The sequence below is a fragment of the Eretmochelys imbricata genome, chromosome 2 (assembly GCF_965152235.1).
Source record: "Eretmochelys imbricata isolate rEreImb1 chromosome 2, rEreImb1.hap1, whole genome shotgun sequence".
NCBI lineage: Eukaryota > Metazoa > Chordata > Testudines > Cheloniidae > Eretmochelys > Eretmochelys imbricata.
In genome coordinates, this window is record NC_135573.1 from 252053966 (window position 1) to 252071819 (window position 17854).

The 17854-nt window shown below is 54.4% G+C and overlaps 1 protein-coding gene across 1 annotated transcript in view; it reads right to left on the bottom strand.

Moving 5' to 3' along the window:
* DPP6 (dipeptidyl peptidase like 6) overlaps positions 1-17854 on the bottom strand; it is a 614028-nt gene that overhangs the window by 228847 nt on the left and 367327 nt on the right. Inside the window, exon 5 of the mRNA XM_077809495.1 lies at positions 16057-16131. Coding sequence (XP_077665621.1) covers positions 16057-16131 — 75 coding nt within the window. The remainder of the gene's footprint in view (positions 1-16056; positions 16132-17854) is intronic.

Below are 17854 nucleotides of genomic sequence, written 5' to 3' on the forward strand. Positions count from 1 at the left end.
ACACAGCTGGAGAAGAAGAAGATAGCAGACAGAAGAAATCACCCAGGGAAGCTACAAATCATCGTGGAGGGGGCCGTAAGACTGAGTAACTTTTTGAATTATACTCTCGTGGGGGGGAGTTTGACTGTGGCTTAATTGCGTTTGTAGCGGCACAGGGGGTGTGGCACGGAGCTGCCCCTCGATCCACCGGTGCCCCCCCCAACTTTATTACAACTGTCACGGCCCCCCCGCCATCTGTCCCTGCTGGCAACCTGCCATCTGCCTCGGATCCAGCTGTTTGCTTTGAACTTTGCCTTTCGGACCGGACATAACAGCCGACCAAACGAGACTCTTTGGACAAACGTGCGTGGGTCCACCCCCCCCCGCCCGGGACTGTTTATCCCACAGCTTGCCCCTATTACCGGACCCCAATTCTTGTTTTCCCCCCCTTCCAGTCCAACCCATTTGGTACCACCACCCCGCCCCCGCCTGCAGCCCAGCAGGGAGGAGCGGTTAATCTGCTTCTCCCTCCCCCCTCCTCCTTCCGGTGTCTCCCCGTCTCTCCCTGCTCACAATGCCACGAACACCCCCACCAATAAGAAACCCACACCCCCCGAGCCCTCCGCATGACGCCTCTCATTATTGCAACCTTGAACACCAGGGGCTGTAGGATGGCTCTCCGCAGGTCCCAGGTGCTCTCTGACCTTCGGGAAGGGGGGTACTCTGTAGCTTTCCTGCAGGAGACCCATCCGGATCCGACCGTCGAGGACAGGTGGCGGCTGGAGTGCGGGAATGGGGTATACTTTAGCCACTTCACGACTTGGCAAGCTGGAGTGGCGACCCTGTTCTCCCCGACCCTACGGCTCGAGGTGCTAGGGGTCACTGAGGCCGTGCCGGGCCACCTGCTGCACCTTCGAGTCCATATGGAGGGGCTCGTGATCAACCTTGTGAACATCTATGCCCCGCAAACGAGCCCAAAGCGGCCACAATTCTATCAGCGGGTGTCCGACTTTCTCGGCACCCTAGATTCACACGAGTGCCTGGTCCTGGGAGGGGACTTTAACACCACCCTCAAGGAACAGGACCGCTCAGGGGCCGAGCCGAGCCCAGCCGCCGCGAACATTCTCCGAGGAATAGTCGAACATCACTCCCTAGTGGACGGCTGGCGTGACCATCACCCAGATGACACTTCCACGTTCACTTTTGTCCGGGTGGAGGCCCATCGGTCACACCACTCTCGGTTGGACCGTATTTACTTATCCCGTTTCCATCTTTCACAGGCCCATTCCTCCACCATTCGGCCGGCCTCATTCTCCGACCATCATTTAGCCACTGTAACGGTCTCCCTCCGTGCAAAGAGACCGGGGCCAGCCTATTGGCACTTTAACAACAGCCTGTTGGAGGACGAGAGCTTCGTGACGTCCTTCCGGGAGTTTTGGCTGGCCTGGCGAGAGCAGTGGCGTGCATTTCCCTCGGTGCGGCGATGGTGGGATCTAGGGAAGATGCGCGCCAAGCTCTTCTGCCGTGACTACACTCGGGGCACCAGCCAATGGAGAAATGCGGCGATGGAGCAGTTGGAACGGGAGGTCTTAGAGATGGAGAGGCGCCTGGCCGCCAACCCCGAGGACCCGTCCCTCTGCGGAGCGTGCCGGGAGAAGCGGGAGGAGCTCCAGGCCCTCGAGGACCACCGGGCCCGAGGTGCCTTTGTTCGGTCCCGCATCTGCCTCCTTCGGGAGATGGACCGCGGCTCCCACTTCTTCTATGCCCTGGAAAAAACGAGGGGGGCCAAGAAACACGTCACCTGCCTTCTAGCGGAAGATGGCACCCCCCTCACGGATCCGGAGGAGATGTGTGGGAGGGCCCGTGACTTCTACACAAGCCTTTTCTCCCCGGATCCGACCGATCCTGGCGCTTGCAGGGTGCTCTGGGAGGAATTCCCCACAGTCAGCATGGGCGACTGAGACCGGCTGGAGCTGCCTCTCACCCTGGCCGAGTTCTCGGAAGCCCTCCATCGCATGCCCACCAATAAATCTCCGGACATGGACGGGCTGACCGTGGAGTTTTACCACGCGTTCTGGGACATCCTCGGCCCAGACCTAGTCACTGTCTGGGCTGAGTCCTTGCAGAGCGGGGTCCTCCCTCTGTCGTGCAGGCGAGCGGTGCTCGCCTTGTTGCCGAAGAAGGGGGACCTCCGCGATTTACGAAACTGGTGTCCCGTCTCACTCCTTAGCATGGATTACAAAATCGTAGCGAAAGCAATCTCGCTGCGGCTAGGGTCCGTGATGGCGGACGTGATCCACCCAGACCAGACCTATACTGTCCCGGGTCGCAGCATTTTTGACAACCTATTTCTAGTCCGAGACCTTTTGGAACTCGGGTGGAGAGATGGTCTGTCGTTCGCCCTCCTGTCTCTTGATGACGAGAAGGCATTCGATAGAGTAGACCATGGGTACCTCCTGAGCACTCTGCAGGTGTTTGGATTTGGACCTCAGTTTGTGAGTTTTCTCCGGGTGCTGTATGCCTCCGCGGAGTGTTTGGTTAGGCTCAACTGGACCCTGACTGAACCGGTCAGCTTCGGGCGAAGAGTGTGGCAGGGGTGCCCCCTCTCGGGCCAGCTGTACACTCTGGCGATCGAGCCTTTCCTCTGTCTCCTCCGCAGGAGGTTGACAGGGTTGATGCTGCGGGAGCCAGAGCTGCGGCTGGTCCTGTCGGCGTACGCCGATGACGTACTCCTTGTGGTCCAGGACCCGGGCGACTTGGCGCGAGTGGAGGCATGCCAGGCCATCTATTCGGCAGCCTCCTCCGCCCGAGTCAACTGGGTCAAGAGCTCTGGCTTGGCGGTGGGGGACTGGTGGCAGGTAAGCTCCCTCCCACCCGCGCTTCAGACCATTCGGTGGAGTGCAGGTCCACTGCTCTAGCTCGGCGTTTACCTTTCCGCCACGCACCCTTCCCCACCAGAGAACTGGCAAAATTTAGAGGGCGAGGTGATAGAGCGGATCCGGAAATGGACGAGGCTACTCCGATGTCTCTCCCTCCGAGGGAGAGCACTGGTGCTTAACCAACTAGTCCTGTCCACGCTCTGGTACCGGCTCAACACCCTGGCCCTGGCCCCGGGTTTCCTGACCCACCTCCGGAGATTGATTCTAGAGTTCTTTTGGTCAGGAATGCACTGGGCCCCTGTTGGAGTTCTTCATTTACCCCTGAAGGAAGGAGGGCAGGGCCTGAAGTGTCTGTACACTCAGGTCCGCGTTTTCCGCCTCCAGGCCCTGTAGAGGCTCCTTTATAGTGCAGGTAGTTCGACGTGGAGCATATTGGCGCATGCCTTCCTGCGCCCCTTCCAAGGGCTCCGATACAACCGGCAGCTCTTTTATCTTTGTCCGAGAGGTTTTCCGCGAGACCTCTCCGGGCTGCCAGTCTTCTACCAGGACCTCCTCCGGACCTGGAAACTGTTTCTAATGACCAGGTCCGTGGCGGCCAATGTGGGAGCAGATCTCCTCACGAAGCCCCTGCTACACAATCCCCAACTCCGTGTGCAGGTGGCGGAGTCCCGCTCGGTGCGCCAGAGGTTGGTCCTGGCAGAAGTCACGAGGGTCGGAGACCTCTTGGACTACAACCAGAGAGACTGGCTGGATCCCCTGATGATGGCTTGGCGCATGGGGCTCTCCAGCGCTCGTACTCCCCGGCGCGTACTTCAGGAGGTGAAGGCCGCCTTGACCCCCGCTGCTCGGGCTTATGTCAACCGAGCCTTGCGTGAGAGCGCACCCCGCCCATCCTCTACCCCAGGCCCGCCAGACCTTTCCATTGGGCCCCTACCCTGCCGATCCCAACAAACCCCTCACCCTTTCACTGCAAGCCGGCTGCATGAACTGCAGCCAGTCAGTTTTCAAATCGCACCACGGAAATATTTATACACACTCACGCTTCACACCCTTCACGCCCACACCCTGGTGTCCCTCCCCGATACAAAGTGGCGGGACCTCCTGCCACCTTTGGAGGGTGAGAAACCTCGGTGGACCAGCCTGTATTCCACCTTGGTCCCGAGGCCTGTCGGGGACATCAGTTGGCGGCTCCTTCACGGAGCTGTGAGCACGGGCGTGTTTCTGACACGGTTTACTCCCATCCCAGATACTTGCCCTTTTTGTAATGTGAGGGAAACCCTGGTGCACGTATATCTAGAGTGTGCCAGATTGCAGCCCCTTTTCCGGCTCTTCACAAATATTCTATTGTGCTTTTGGCTTCATTTCTCCCCTCACCTTTTTATCTATACACTCCCCATCCGTGGCCCCACAAAATCGCGAGATCTCCTGGTTAACCTCCTCTTAGCCTTGGCTAAAACAGCCATTTATAAAACCAGAGAGGGGAGGTTGGCCCATGAAGCGTCCTGTGATTGTAGGGCCTTTTTCCGATCCTCAGTACATTCACGTATCCGGGCGGAGTTCCTCTGGGCGGCGTCCACCGACTCCCTTGATGCCTTCGAGGAGTGGTGGGCACTGTCCGGGGTTCTCTGCTCGGTGACCCCGTCCGGTTCCCTCCGTCTGACCCTTTGATTGAGGGAAAGAGCGAGAGACGCCAGCCCCAGCCGTTGCTGCTGTGGATACCATCATTACTGTCATCTAGGAGGGGTCCTATAATACATGGGTGTCTACCCTCCCCACCCCCAAACCACTCACCCTGCAGCTGTGCCCATCTTGCTGGGCACTCTCAGGAGAGGGATAATCGGTGACACTGGGCGTGGCACTAGGTAACTCGAGGGGGTGGAAGACCACGAGTGTCGAGGAAGCCCCCCCACTCTGGGCCCAGGCTAGCCTGAACACTTCTCCCTCCTGAAAGCTGCTGTGTTATACCTTCTGTTTGCGTTGTTTTGTTGCATAGTTTGTTTTGTTTTCTTTGGTAACTCTTTGCAAGTGTTACACAATAAAATTCTTTTCTGTTTAAAAAAAAACAAACCCTTCCCTGTTACCTTACCCAGGGAAAAGGGACCTACTTAGCCTGCTCTCCTGCTGCTGCACTCTGGCCTGGGCTTTCCTTGCTTTTTGCCCCTGCTTTCGGCTTCCCCTATGACCGGGCCAGGCGCTTTCCCCCCGTTTCTTTTCTTTTTGTTGTTTTTTTTTCTTTCTCTGCTGTTGCTAGAGTGCTGGCCGGCTGCTGGCCGGCTGTTAGCCCCCGCTCACTCGCGCTCGGACGCTGCTGCCACTCCAGCTGAAACACCCCCTGAGAGAGGGGGGGGCCTGCCGGCCGCTTCCCCGGAGCGGAGGAGTGGAAGGACCCAGCCCCCAGACCCAGCTGCTTGCTGTTTGTCTGCGGACCCGTCTCCGGTAGACAGGACTCTTATCACTTGCTCCGGCATTTCTGGAATGCAAAAAAGAAAGCCTGGAACAGAAAGAAAAAAAGCCGTCCACCGGAGGAACACCGCCCGGGGAATCTACAAATCGCCGTGGAGGGGGCCTAAGACTGAGTAACTTTTGAACTGTGCTCTCGTGTTGGGGGAAGCTTTGACTGTGTCTTAACTGTGTTTGTAGGGACACAGGGGGTGTGGCACGGAGCTGCCCCCCGATCCATCTGTGTCCTCCCAACCCCCACATTACGATTTTCACCACCCACTCCACCATCTTTGCTGGCTGTCCAACATCTGCCTCTGGACTCAGCTACTCGCCCTGATTCCACCGCGTGGGCCAGAAGCACCAGCCAACCAAACAGGACTCTCTGGACAAGCGTACGGTGGTTCATGTGCCCCCCCAGCCTGAATTGTCCACCCCACAGCTTGTCCCTTTCTACCTGACCCCAACTCCTGTTAATCACCTGCCACTGCCCCCCCGGGTCATCAGCAATGGAGGGCACCGGGGAGACCTCCGCTGCTGCCATGCCCATCGCCTCCCCAGACTCTAGGGAAGCCCCCCCAGCTGGGGGGAAAGGCCAGGGCAAGAAGAAGGGGAAGGGCCCCGCTAAAACCACTGGGCCCTCCATGGCAGGGGCCACCCCCACTGCTGCAGCCCCGCCACCGACCACGGCGTCCTCCCCCACTGCCCCCTCCACCAGCTCTGCAGATGTCCCTCTCTCAGCCCCCAGGATGTATGCCTGGGCGGCAGCAGCCCCCCTGCTTGCTGCCTCGTCATCTCTCCCGCCCACCGCCTCCGCCACCATCAATAGCGATCGGGACCCCTTTCCCACCATGACAAGGAAGCACGGTGTCCGATGCCTCCTGGTGCCCGCCTCGCCCCACGTGGAGACCTACGTGCGGGCGTTGGCAAGGGTGGTGGGGCCCTCGGCCATTGTGGCGGCCTCCAAAATGTACGGGAAGGTCGTTTTCTTCTTAGCATCAGAGGCTGCCGCCCAGGAAGCGGTGGAGAGGGGCCTGGCGGTGGGGGGAGTGTTTGTCCCCCTAGAGCCGCTAGAGGACCTGGGCGTCCGCCTGGTCCTGACCTCTGTCCCTCCTTTTCTCCCCAGTGCTGCCCTGCTACCCGCCCTTTCCACCCTGGGGAAACCTGTTTCTGTTATCAGCCCTCTCCCGTTGGGCTGCAAGGACCCCATCCTCCATCACATCTTTTCCTTCTGCTGGCAAGTGCAACTTTTAGTGACGGAGTGGCGCTCGAAGGGTCCTTCCTAGTCCCCCACCAGGGGGCCCGTTACCGGGTGTACTTTTCCACGGGGGAAGCCCGGTGCTACCTCTGCCGGGCATCGGGGCATGTCTGGAGGGACTGCCTCTTAGCCCAGCAAGGAGGGGTACCTGGGATCCCCGAGACCCGGCAGGACATCGGCCTCGTCATTGCCAACGCCCCTGGCCGCCCGGTACCCAAACCCGCCCACCCTCCTCTTCAGACCACCGCTACTCCCGCTCAGGCCCAAGGGGCACCTCCCCTACAACGCCCAGACGAGCGGGAGAGCCCCGCCCTCGCTGCTGACAATCTGGCGGGGCCTATGGAGGAGGGTGTGGCAGAGATACCACCAGGCATGGGAGAGAGCCTGCCCCAGGGAGAATCCTCCCTCCCTTATGCTGCCCCACTGTTCCCTCCCTCAAGTCCCTGAGCCATCACCTTTACCCCCTGACACAACCCCTGCTAACCAGCCCCCAGATGATGCCCGGGAGGACAGGGCCCTAGTCCAGGGGAAGCGAGGGAAGTGGAAGGTTCAAGCTCTGCCTCATCTACGTGAGGCAGAGGCCCCCCGGAAGACCAGGAAGGGGGGCACCGATGCCGAACCTTCCGCTTTGCCCACGAATACGTCCCATCCATCGATGTCAGCCGGGAAAGACGTGGCAGCACCGGAGGATAGTGTCTCCCCTCCACGGGAGACCCTCCCCTCCGAGACCCTCAAGGAAGCCCCTTCTGTCCTGACGCTACCCGAAGACCCCGTGAACCCCGAGGCAACCGTCTTGGCAGGTGCCGGAGGGGAGAACCCCGGGGCAGCGGAAAGTGTCCTCTCCTCCATGTTCGAGGAGAATGAGGCCTTAGATCTGACCTCGCTCGCCCAGGGGGAGGATGACCTTTTGCCAGCAAATCTCGATCTGGGCGACCTCACTCCACCCCTCTTTTCCCCATGCTCCCTCCCTTTAACTGCTGCTTCCGCTCCCACCTCCGAGGAGCCCCTAGACTCCTCCACCGACTCAGCCGCTGATGGCACCCCGCTGATGGCCACCGAGCCTGCTCAGGTGACAGCCGGCGCCACGCGGCCAGGACATGAGTCACCAGGGGCACCCCCTGTTGGTGCAGAGCAATTGACTTCCTTCCCGGGGCGGGGCCCTACAGAAGATAATCCACCTCCTGATGCTGTGGCCGCTAAATCCACCGCAGAGCGCGCGCCCAGTGTCACTGAGAGCTCCCTCCCAACCCCCTTAACCCTTGAGCCTGATCGGGAGGTGCCACCATCCAGCTGCTTGCCTCCCGAAATCCAGAACCTCGCCTTTGCCCCTACCCCTACCCCTACCCCTATCCAATTTACCTCCTGCAATGTCATTGCCACCCCCAGGGCTGTCTTCTTCCCTTTCCCAACTGATGACCCCCAGGGAGCCTTTGTGTTCTCCTGCCCCGACCCATTAGGAGCTGCTATTTTCCCTCCACCACCCGCTATCGCCCCAGAGCTTGAGGCGGGCCTAGAAGCTCCAGCCCATCAGGCACCCCGTCGGTGGTCCGCACCCTGCTTGTCCGTTTTAGTGGACCACAGGGCTGCAACAAGGGCCCCGCCGGGAAATTGTAACCCCACCCCCCCATGAGCTGCAAGGAGAGCTGCAGAAGTTTTTCGAGGATGTCCGTGGCTCCCGCAACAAGGTACAACTTGCTCTCCAGCGATGGGGGGACTTTTCTCAAATCCTCCGGGCCACAAGGGCCCTCATGGGGGAAGGTGAAGGGACAGAGAAGCAGGATGTCATGGCCTACTAGTGGGTCCGCGTCTTCCGTGAACAATTACTCACCTACGGGATGGGTCACAGACTGCTGCACAGCCCACTGGGAGATGCGAGCGTCCCTGCCAGTGAGAACCCCCCCGACCCTCCCCATGACACCTCTCACCATCGCAATGTTGAACACCTGGGGTTGTAGGATGGCTCTCCGCGGGTCCCAGGTGCTCTCCTTCCTTTGGGAGGGAGGGTACTCTGTGGTTTTCCTGCAGGAGACCCATACAGACCCAAATGCCGAAGACAGTTGACGGCTGGAGTGGGGGGACAGTTTCTACTTTAGCCATGCCACGGTTTGAGAGGCTGGAGTGCCGACCCTGTTCTCCCCCGACCTACGGCCCGAGGTGCTAGGGGTTGCCGAGGCCGTGCTGGGTCACCTGCTGCATCTCCGGGTCCATATGGAGGGGCTCGTGGTTAACCTCGTTAAAGTCTATGCCCCGACATTGGGCCCGGAGCAGCTGCAATTCTACCAGCAGGCGTCCACCTTCCTCGGTACCTTAGATTCTCATGAGTGCCTGGTCCTGGGAGGGGACTTTAATACCGCCCTCGAGGAACAGTACTGCTCGGAGACCGAGCAGAGCCCAGCCGCCGCGGACACCCTCTGGGAGATAGTCGAACATCACTCCCTAGTGGACATCTGGCATGACCACCACCTGGATGACACTTCCACGTTCACCTTTGTCCAGGTGGAAGCCCATCGGTCGAGCCACTCCCTGTTGGACCACATTTATTTATCACACTTCCATCTCTCATGAGCCCACTCCTCCAGCATTCGGCTGGCCCCATTTTCTGACCATCATCTAGCCACCGTGACAGCCACCCTCTGTGCGGAGAGGCCGGGACCGGCCTACTGGCATTTTAACAACAGCCTGTTGGAGGATGAGGGCTTTGTGACGTCCTTCCGGGAATTCTGGCTGGCCTGGTGAGGGCAGCGGCGTGCCTTTCCCTCGGCGTGGTGATGGTGGGACCTGGGGAAGGTGCGCGCCGGGCTTTTCTGCCGCGACTACACCCGGGGCACCAGCCGATGGAGAAATGCGGTGATAGAGCAGTTGGAATGGGAGGTCATAGAGCTGGAGAGGCGTCTGGCCGCCAGCCCCAAGGACCCGCTCCCCTGCGGAGCGTGCCAGGAGAAGCGGGAGGAGCTCCGAGCCCTCGAGGACCATTGGGCCCGGGGCGTCTTTGTTCGATCCTGCATCCGCCTCCTTCGGGAGATGGATCACGGCTCCTGCTTCTTCTCTGTCCTGGAGAAAACGAGGGGGGCCAAGAAACACATCACTTGCCTCCTGGCAGAAGATGGCCCCCCCTCACGGAACTGGTGGAGATGTGCGGGAGGGCCCGGGCCTTCTATGCAAGTCTTTTCTCCCTGGATCCGACCGACCCTGGCGCTTGCAGAGTGCTGTGGGAGGAGCTCCCTATGGTCAGCGCGAGCGACGGAGACCGACTAGAGTTGCCTCTCACTCTGGCCGAGTTCTCGGAAGCCCTCCGTCATATGCCCACTAATAAGTCTCCAGGCATGGACGGGCTGACCGTGGAGTTCTACCGCGTGGTTTGGGACTTCCTTGGCCCAGACCTAGTTACCGTCTGGGCCGAGTCTCTGCAGAGCGGAGTCCTCCCTCTTTCATGCAGGCGAGCTGCGCTCGCCTTACTGCCAAAGAAGGGGGACCTCCGCGATTTACATAATTGGCGTCCCGTCTCGCTCCTCAGCACGGACTACAAAATCATAGCGAAAGCAATCTCGCTGCGGCTAGGGTCTGTGCTGGCGGACGTGATCCACCCAGACCAGACCTACACCGTCCTGGACCGCAGTATCTTTGATAACCTATTTCTGGTTCGGGACCTTTTGGAACTCGGGTGTAGAGACGGTCTGTCGTTCACCCTCCTGTCCCTAGATCAGGAGAAGGCGTTCGATAGGGTGGACCATGGGTACCTCCTGAACACTCTGCAAGCGTTTGGCTTCAGACCCCAGTTTGTGGGATTTCTCCGGGTGCTGTACGCCTCCACAGAGTGTCTGGTTAAGCTCAACTGGACCCTGACCAAACCGGTCAGCTTCGGGCGAGGAGTACGGCAGGGGTGCCCCCTCTCGGGCCAGCTGTACGCTCTGGCGATCGAGCCCTTCCTCTGCCTCCTCCGCAGGAGGTTGACAGGGTTGATGCTGCGGGAGCTGGAGCTGCAGCTGGTCCTGTTGGCATACGCTGATGACGTGCTCCTCGTGGTCCAGGACTCAGGTGACTTGGCGCGGGTGGAGGCTTGCCAGGCCATCTATTCAGCAGTCTCCTCTGCCCGGGTCAACTGGGTCAAGAGCTGTGGCTTGGCGGTAGGAGACTGACAGCAGGTGAGCTCCCTCCCACCCGTGCTTCAGACCATCCGATGGAGCGCGGGTCCGCTGCTCTACCTAGGCATTTACCTTTCTGCCACGCATCCCTCTCTGCTGGAGAACTGGGAAAATTTAGCGGGCAGGGTGACAGAGCGGATCCGGAAATGGACGAGACTACTCTGATGTGTCTCCCTTCGTGGGAGAGCGCTGGTGCTTAATCAACTAGTCCTGTCCACGCTCTGGTACCGGCTCAACACCCTGGTCCTGGCCCCGGGTTTCCTGACCAACCTCCGGACATCGATTCTGGCGTTCTTTTGGTCAGGAAAGCACTGGGCCCCTGTAGGGGTTCTTCATCTACCCCTGAAGGAAGGAGGACAGGGCCTGAAGTGTCTGCACACTCAGGTCTGCATCTTCCGCCTCCAGGCCCTACAGAGGCTCCTTTATAGTGCAGGCAGTTCGGCATGGAGCATACTGGCGCATGCCATCCTGCGCCACATCCGAGGGCTCTGATATGACCGGCAGCTCTTTTATCTCTGTCTGGGAGGTCTTCCGCAAGACCTCTCCGGGCTGCCGGTCTTCTACCAGGACCTCCTCCGGACTTGGAAACAGTTTTTAACGACCAGGTCCATGGCAGCCACCGAGGGGGCAGATCTCCTCACAGAGCCCCTGCTACACAACCCCCAGCTCCATGTGCAGGTGGCGGAGTCCCGCTCGGTGCGCCAGAGCTTGATCCTGGCAGAAGTCACGAGAGTCAGAGACCTCCTAGACTACGACCGGGGAGACTGGCTGGATCCCCTGATGATGGCTTGGCGCATGGGGCTCTCCAGACCTCGTACCCCCCCGCACGTACTTCAGGAGGTGAAGGCCGCTTTGCCACTCGCTGCTAGAGCTTACCTCAATCGGGTCCTGCTTGAGGGCACACCCCGCCCACCCTCTACTCCAGGCCCGCCGGACCTTTTAATTAGACCCCTGCCCTGTAGACCCAATTGACCCCTGACCCCTTTACGGAGAGCCGGCTGCATGAACTGCAGCCGGTATGCTTCCAAACTGTGCCAAGGAAACATCTATACACGCTCGTGCTCCACACGCTTCACGCCCTCACCCTAGTGTCCCGCCCCGACACAAAGTGGCGAGACCTTCCGCCACCTTTGGAGGATAAGCAGCCCCGGTGGGCCAGCCTATATTCCACCTTGGTTCTGAGGCCCGTCAGGGACATCAGTTGGCGGCTCCTTCACGGAGCTGTAGGCACGGGCACGTACGTGGCGCGGTTCAACCCCATCCCAGATACTTGTCCCTTTTGTGGTGTGAGGGAAACCCTGGTGCACGCATATTTGGAGTGCGCCAGGCTACAGCCCCTGTTCCAGCTCCTCACAAATCTTTTATTATGTTTTTGGTTGCATTTTTCCCCTCACCTTTTTATTTATGCAATCCCCATCCAGGGCCTCACAAAGTCACGGGATCTCCTAGTTAATCTCCTCCTGGCCCTGGCTAAAACGGCCATCTATAAAACCAGAGAGAGGAGGTTGGCCGATGGAGTTTCCTGTGAGTGTGGGGCCATTTTCCGATCCTCGGTCAGTTCACGTATCTGGGCGGAGTTCCTCTGGGCGGCGTCCACCGACTCCCTTGATGCTTTTGAGGAGCTGTCCAAGGCTCTCTGCTCGGTGTCCCCGTCCAGCTTTCTTTGTTTTGACCCTTTGATTGGGGGAGAGAGTAAGGGACCCCAGCCCCAGCCATTGCTGCTGCAGACACCACCACCTTAGAGGGGTCCTTTCTCACGTGGGTGCACGTGCCTCCCTCCGGGTTGTCCACCCCACAGCCTGCCCCTTTTGTTGGGTGCTTTCAGAAGAGGGAACTGTTGGTGACACTCGGGCGTGGCGCCAGGTAACTCGAGGGGGTGGCAGACCTTGAGAGTCGATGAAGCCCCCTCGCTCTGGGCCACCAGGTAACCCGGAAGGGTGGAAGACCACGAGAGTCGAGGAAACCCCCCCGCTCTGGGCCCAGGCAAGCTTGAACACTTCCCTCCCCTAAAGCTAATGAGAAAACAATTGTGATTGGTTGCTGTGTTACACATTGCATATGCTGTTGTTTTGTTTTGTAAGTGTGTTATGCAAATAAAAAAAAACACACCTTTTTTGCTTCAAAAAAAAATTACTCTCCTGTAGCCATGTGGCCTGACCCTGTCACAATACAAAACATATATCTAAAATGTACTGTATCATACTCTAATGATCAAAAATATAAAGAATAACCTAGTAATTTTCAAATGCTAAGTGATTATATATGTATAAGCAAAAATCTGTTTTGAAAAGATTTGTAGATTTAAACTGAAATATGATGAAAATGTTTCTAACAGTTTCACTGAAATCTCCTTTTTGACTTTTGCATCACAAACAATCACCAAAATTCCCAGGAATCAATTACTTGGAGCTTTTGCATTACAGAAACCAACACAATTTTAATTTCATCCGATCCTAAGACAGTAAGTGAGAAAAGTTTACTAATATGTGCAGTCATTTACAATTGTAGTCTATATATAAAATGACAATATATCTGGAGAATTAACTGAATAGTTAGCTACATTCCGCTAATCAAGGAGCCACAAACATGGTTTATGGGTACATTACTCAAGAGCAAAATTCAATAATCTTTCAGGATGCAAAATAAGGAACCCGTGCAGCTCCCTTTAAGAACTGGAGGTTTCTACTGAACATACAAATACTCTTGAATAGGAAACTGTTGCTATAATAATCTCATATATGACCATGTTGTAGAGAACAAGTTACAAGGTTGGAGGCCTAATGTCACATCTGGTAATGCAGATCAGCACTTAGATGCCCAAATAACTGCTTGTGATACCTAAAAAATCCTTTGAACATTCAAATTTAGAAAGGAGCGTCCTAACTTACGAGTCCAGATTTGTAAACAGGGATCATGGCAGTAAAAGCAGAGATACAGATTACATACAAATGGCTGTAAAATCACAAGTGTGAAACATTCTGACATCTTTGCAAAGGGTGACTCTCCATCCTTAAACCTAGCATTTTCCTTTTCTGATGGCATGAGGCATCAGGAGGGAGCGCAAACCATGAAGAGATGGAGTACTTGTGGCACCTTAGAGACTAACCAATTTATTTGAGCATGAGCTTTCGTGAGCTACAGCTCACTTCATCAGATGCATACCGTGGAAACTGCAGCAGACTTTATATATACACAGAGAATATGAAACAATACCTCCTCCCACCCCACTGTCCTGCTGGTAATAGCTTATCTAAAGTAATCATCAGATGATTACTTTAGATAAGCTATTACCAGCAGGACAGTGGGGTGGGAGGAGGTATTGTTTCATATTCTCTGTGTATATATAAAGTCTGCTGCAGTTTCCACGGTATGCATCTGATGAAGTGAGCTGTAGCTCACGAAAGCTCATGCTCAAATAAATTGGTTAGTCTCTAAGGTGCCACAAGTACTCCTTTTCTTTTTGCGAATACAGACTAACACGGCTGTTACTCTGAAACATGAAGAGATGGTGCTCCTTACTTCTGCATGCGGACAGAATCCTCCATCCATCCATCCATCCATCCAACCATCCATCCTTGGGCAGGGTTCTCCACCTCCACACCACTGTCAAACTCCTGCCTGGGAGCCTACTGAGAACCCTTCATGGAACTGAGGTTGCAAATGTGGAGAGGGGAGGGGGCCAGTGGAAGGAATGCACCTTGCCTCTCCCTTACAACAGGAATTCTGCTGAAAACAGGGAACCTGGTTTGATCTGCAAAGGCCCCTGAACTGGGCAAGTCTCAGAGAACCGGGTAGAGTCACAGAGCTACTGTGTAAAAGGATCCTGGCCTCTTGTATATCTTCTGAGGTCTGTGCAGATTTCAGGAGAAAGGGGATCTGTTGGCTTTGCTGCTTCTTATGCAGGGATGCAAACTCCACCCTCACTCTCAGAAGAATTTGGAGAAAACTAAGACACATCGTGGGAGTTTTCTCCCCCTGAGCCTTTTCATGATGTTTAACCCCAAAAGGGAACAATGTGGGCCCAGCATTTTTACTGGCAGTATCTAATCCACTCTTTTACTCCATATCTGTCATAATTATCAGAGACACCGGCCAGAGGGTGCATATTCTGCTTGCTTGGGTAAGCATAGCATTAGGCAGTTTTCACAGTGTCAGTATTTTTTAATTTAAGAAATTTCTATTCCCTTCCAAAGTCTGGAATGGCTCACTCTGAACTGTACTAACCTTCTGGGGAAATGTACAGTAAGAAAGGTTGCAAAGTAGCATACAGTGAAATCTGCGCTAAGGACCATTTTCCACCAGGCAGCATCCCACATCAAGCAGCCTTTAAAATCACCTTTAAAGATTCCACCACAATTTTACCTGACCTTTATCTAACAGCACCAGGCATGACTCTCCTGTTCCTTACTCCACTGGGGACTAGGAATAACTCCTACGAAGATATTGGACTAAGTGAAATGAGAACCAGGATTACAACCTCGACTAAAGCCACAGAAATGTGCTGGTCCTTTGGGTAATTATGTCATTATACAGGAAAAAAAAAACAACCCCTCCACAACAGGCAGAGACTGAATGATTTCCACTGTGAGGTTCTGGTGCTACTGTAAACTCTGAAAGCAAAACTTGTATGCTTATAGCATCCCCAGATAGGACCACACACCCATCATTCAGAACTTTCAGATTTTATACATACAAGGTTTAAAAGGAAAACGAAACATTATGGAAGCCCAAAAAGAGCATCCGGAGCCAGGCAATGTCTCGTTTCCTCTTATTTAATGATCATTTAAAAGTGACCAAACTACAGGTTTTTTTCCTTTTAACTTGAAAAAATTTAAAAAAAAACCCCTAATCTAAAACTTAGTAGTAGCCTGGGGTGAATTTTTATGGATGATTTACGTATAAATCTCTGAAAAAAGGGCTTTATAATGAAAGTGATAGCTCAACCTTACTGCAGCACTGGGAACAGTGATACTATAATTAATGTATTATTTCAGTTGTGGGAGACACTGACAGTTGCTTTTTGCTCTTAGGAAGAAATTTATAGAGTGACTGAGAAAGGAGTCATGGAAAAGAATTACACTAAAGGGGAACAGAAATCCTTGTAGCAAAGACATATCCTTACAATCTCGCTCCCAAACCTTATAAAACTCTGGCATTGACAGTGTTACCCCATGGTGTTATTTATACCTTTCCCCTCTATTAGATGGCAGTGACACACACCTGGAGGATATATTTTATGGCAGTGAGGGGCTTTTCTTTCTTTCTTTGTTTCGTAATGATGAATGAAATTAAATATTGTATCAGAATCAAAGGGAAAAAGTGATTAACTGTATATTGTCGATGAAATCGATGTACTTACTGGTTCAACGTCAAATGCGTAAAGCGCATACTCCCGATCAGGTGACACTTCATAGCGAATGGCCTTTAAGGACTCCTAAAAAATAATCAGATGTTAAAATACAAGAGATTTTGTAGTTCTAAAGCCTCATATGTCAAACTATTTTCATGCTCGTCATGGGGGGAGGGAGGGAAGTATTGTCTGACTTCATTTTTTTAGAAGACACTTGTAAATCCTACTTTGTCTTGATAAAAAGGTGAACAGATTATACACATCTGTGCATATGCCCTTACACCTGCACACCCCGTGGAGGCACAGTACCATGTCTCACTCATGTGTTTTTCTCCCCTGCTCATTTCCTTCCCTCACACTAAGACCCATCTACAGTACCACATATGTGTAGTCCTATGCAAAAAGCTGATGGAGTGGGAAGTAGGTGCAAATGCATGTCAGGATGGGGACAGAAAACACAGGATAGTAAAAACTGGAGAGGACTCTGTCCTCCTCTTCCCCTCAGAGGCTGAGCCTGTGTTGTTGTCTTCTCCTTAGTTTGTAAACTCCTGAGGCAGGAACCCCTACCATCTTCTATACCTGGGACATGCCCAACACACTGCTGGTGCTGCATAAAAGCTACATTGTGACTTGGGCTATGTGCCTGCCCCATGGAGTAAGAACCCCCCTTGCATGCCCATGCAGGCTATCTTGGGGCTGACAGCATAGGAGTAAACAGGCCTACTTATTGTTTTACTTCCTCCCTGTAGCTGAAGGGCAGGAAGTGAATGAGAAGCAATAGGAAAAGCCTTGGTTCCACCCAATTATCCCCAGTCACTGGTCGAGGTATTTGAGCCACCAAACAGGGGTGGAGGAATAGTAAATCACTGCTGGTACAGGCCAACCATAAAACATACTGCCACCCACCCCTAGTGAGAGCAATGCAGAATCAGAGTAGGGATTGTTCCTCACAGGGGTCTCTGAGTCACCATGTCTCCCAAGGTTGGTTCTGGGGTGATGTAGTTTACGTGCCAGCCTTTCCTGAGGGCCATGACTAAAATTAGCCCTAGCATTACCGTTAATATACAGCAGCTCCTGATACTGGTCTGGAGATGTCTCTTCCCTCCTCTGCTTCTAATTTGTCTAGTGCAGGATGTCCCTTCCCCTTTCCTCTGTGGTTTTAATATGCAGTGCCAGCTCCAACAGGCCAAAGAGAGGTCACTCTAATATGTCTTTTATCCTCTTGCTTTTAAATCCTTTTCTTCCACATAACAAATTGGACAGAATTCTTTGAGATATTACCAAGAAACACAATGAAGTAGGATCTTGGACATAGTGCAAGCGGACGGTATCACACAAAAAAGTCCTTCACAAGGTCAGAGAGCGGGTTCGAGTTGCACGAGTGCATTAAGAATCAGATGAGCTATCCAAAGGCAGAGGGCAGTGAGAAGTGAAAGCAGTTTAGACTAGAGGGGTGTCTGTAGGAGTGTGCCAGGCAGCACTGTCAGCATAAAGACAGAGTTTGTTTGCTGATATATTAATAATGCGAAGGAAGGAATCTGTGCCAAGACAATGAAAGTAGTTCTGACACAAGACTAGGATGAAAGAAGGGGGTGGATGGGATAGAAGGAATAAGTCAATGTAAATAAGATGGATAATAAAATCCATGACAAACTAGGCAGTCTAGAAGCATAAACAGATACGATGCTTATACAATACAGTTTGAGGTAGTGAGACAAAGGAAAAACAATCAAAAATTAGATGTTCCTTCAGTGGCTATATGATAAAACAGCACATGGGAAAAGGCTCTTCCCCAAAGAACAGATCT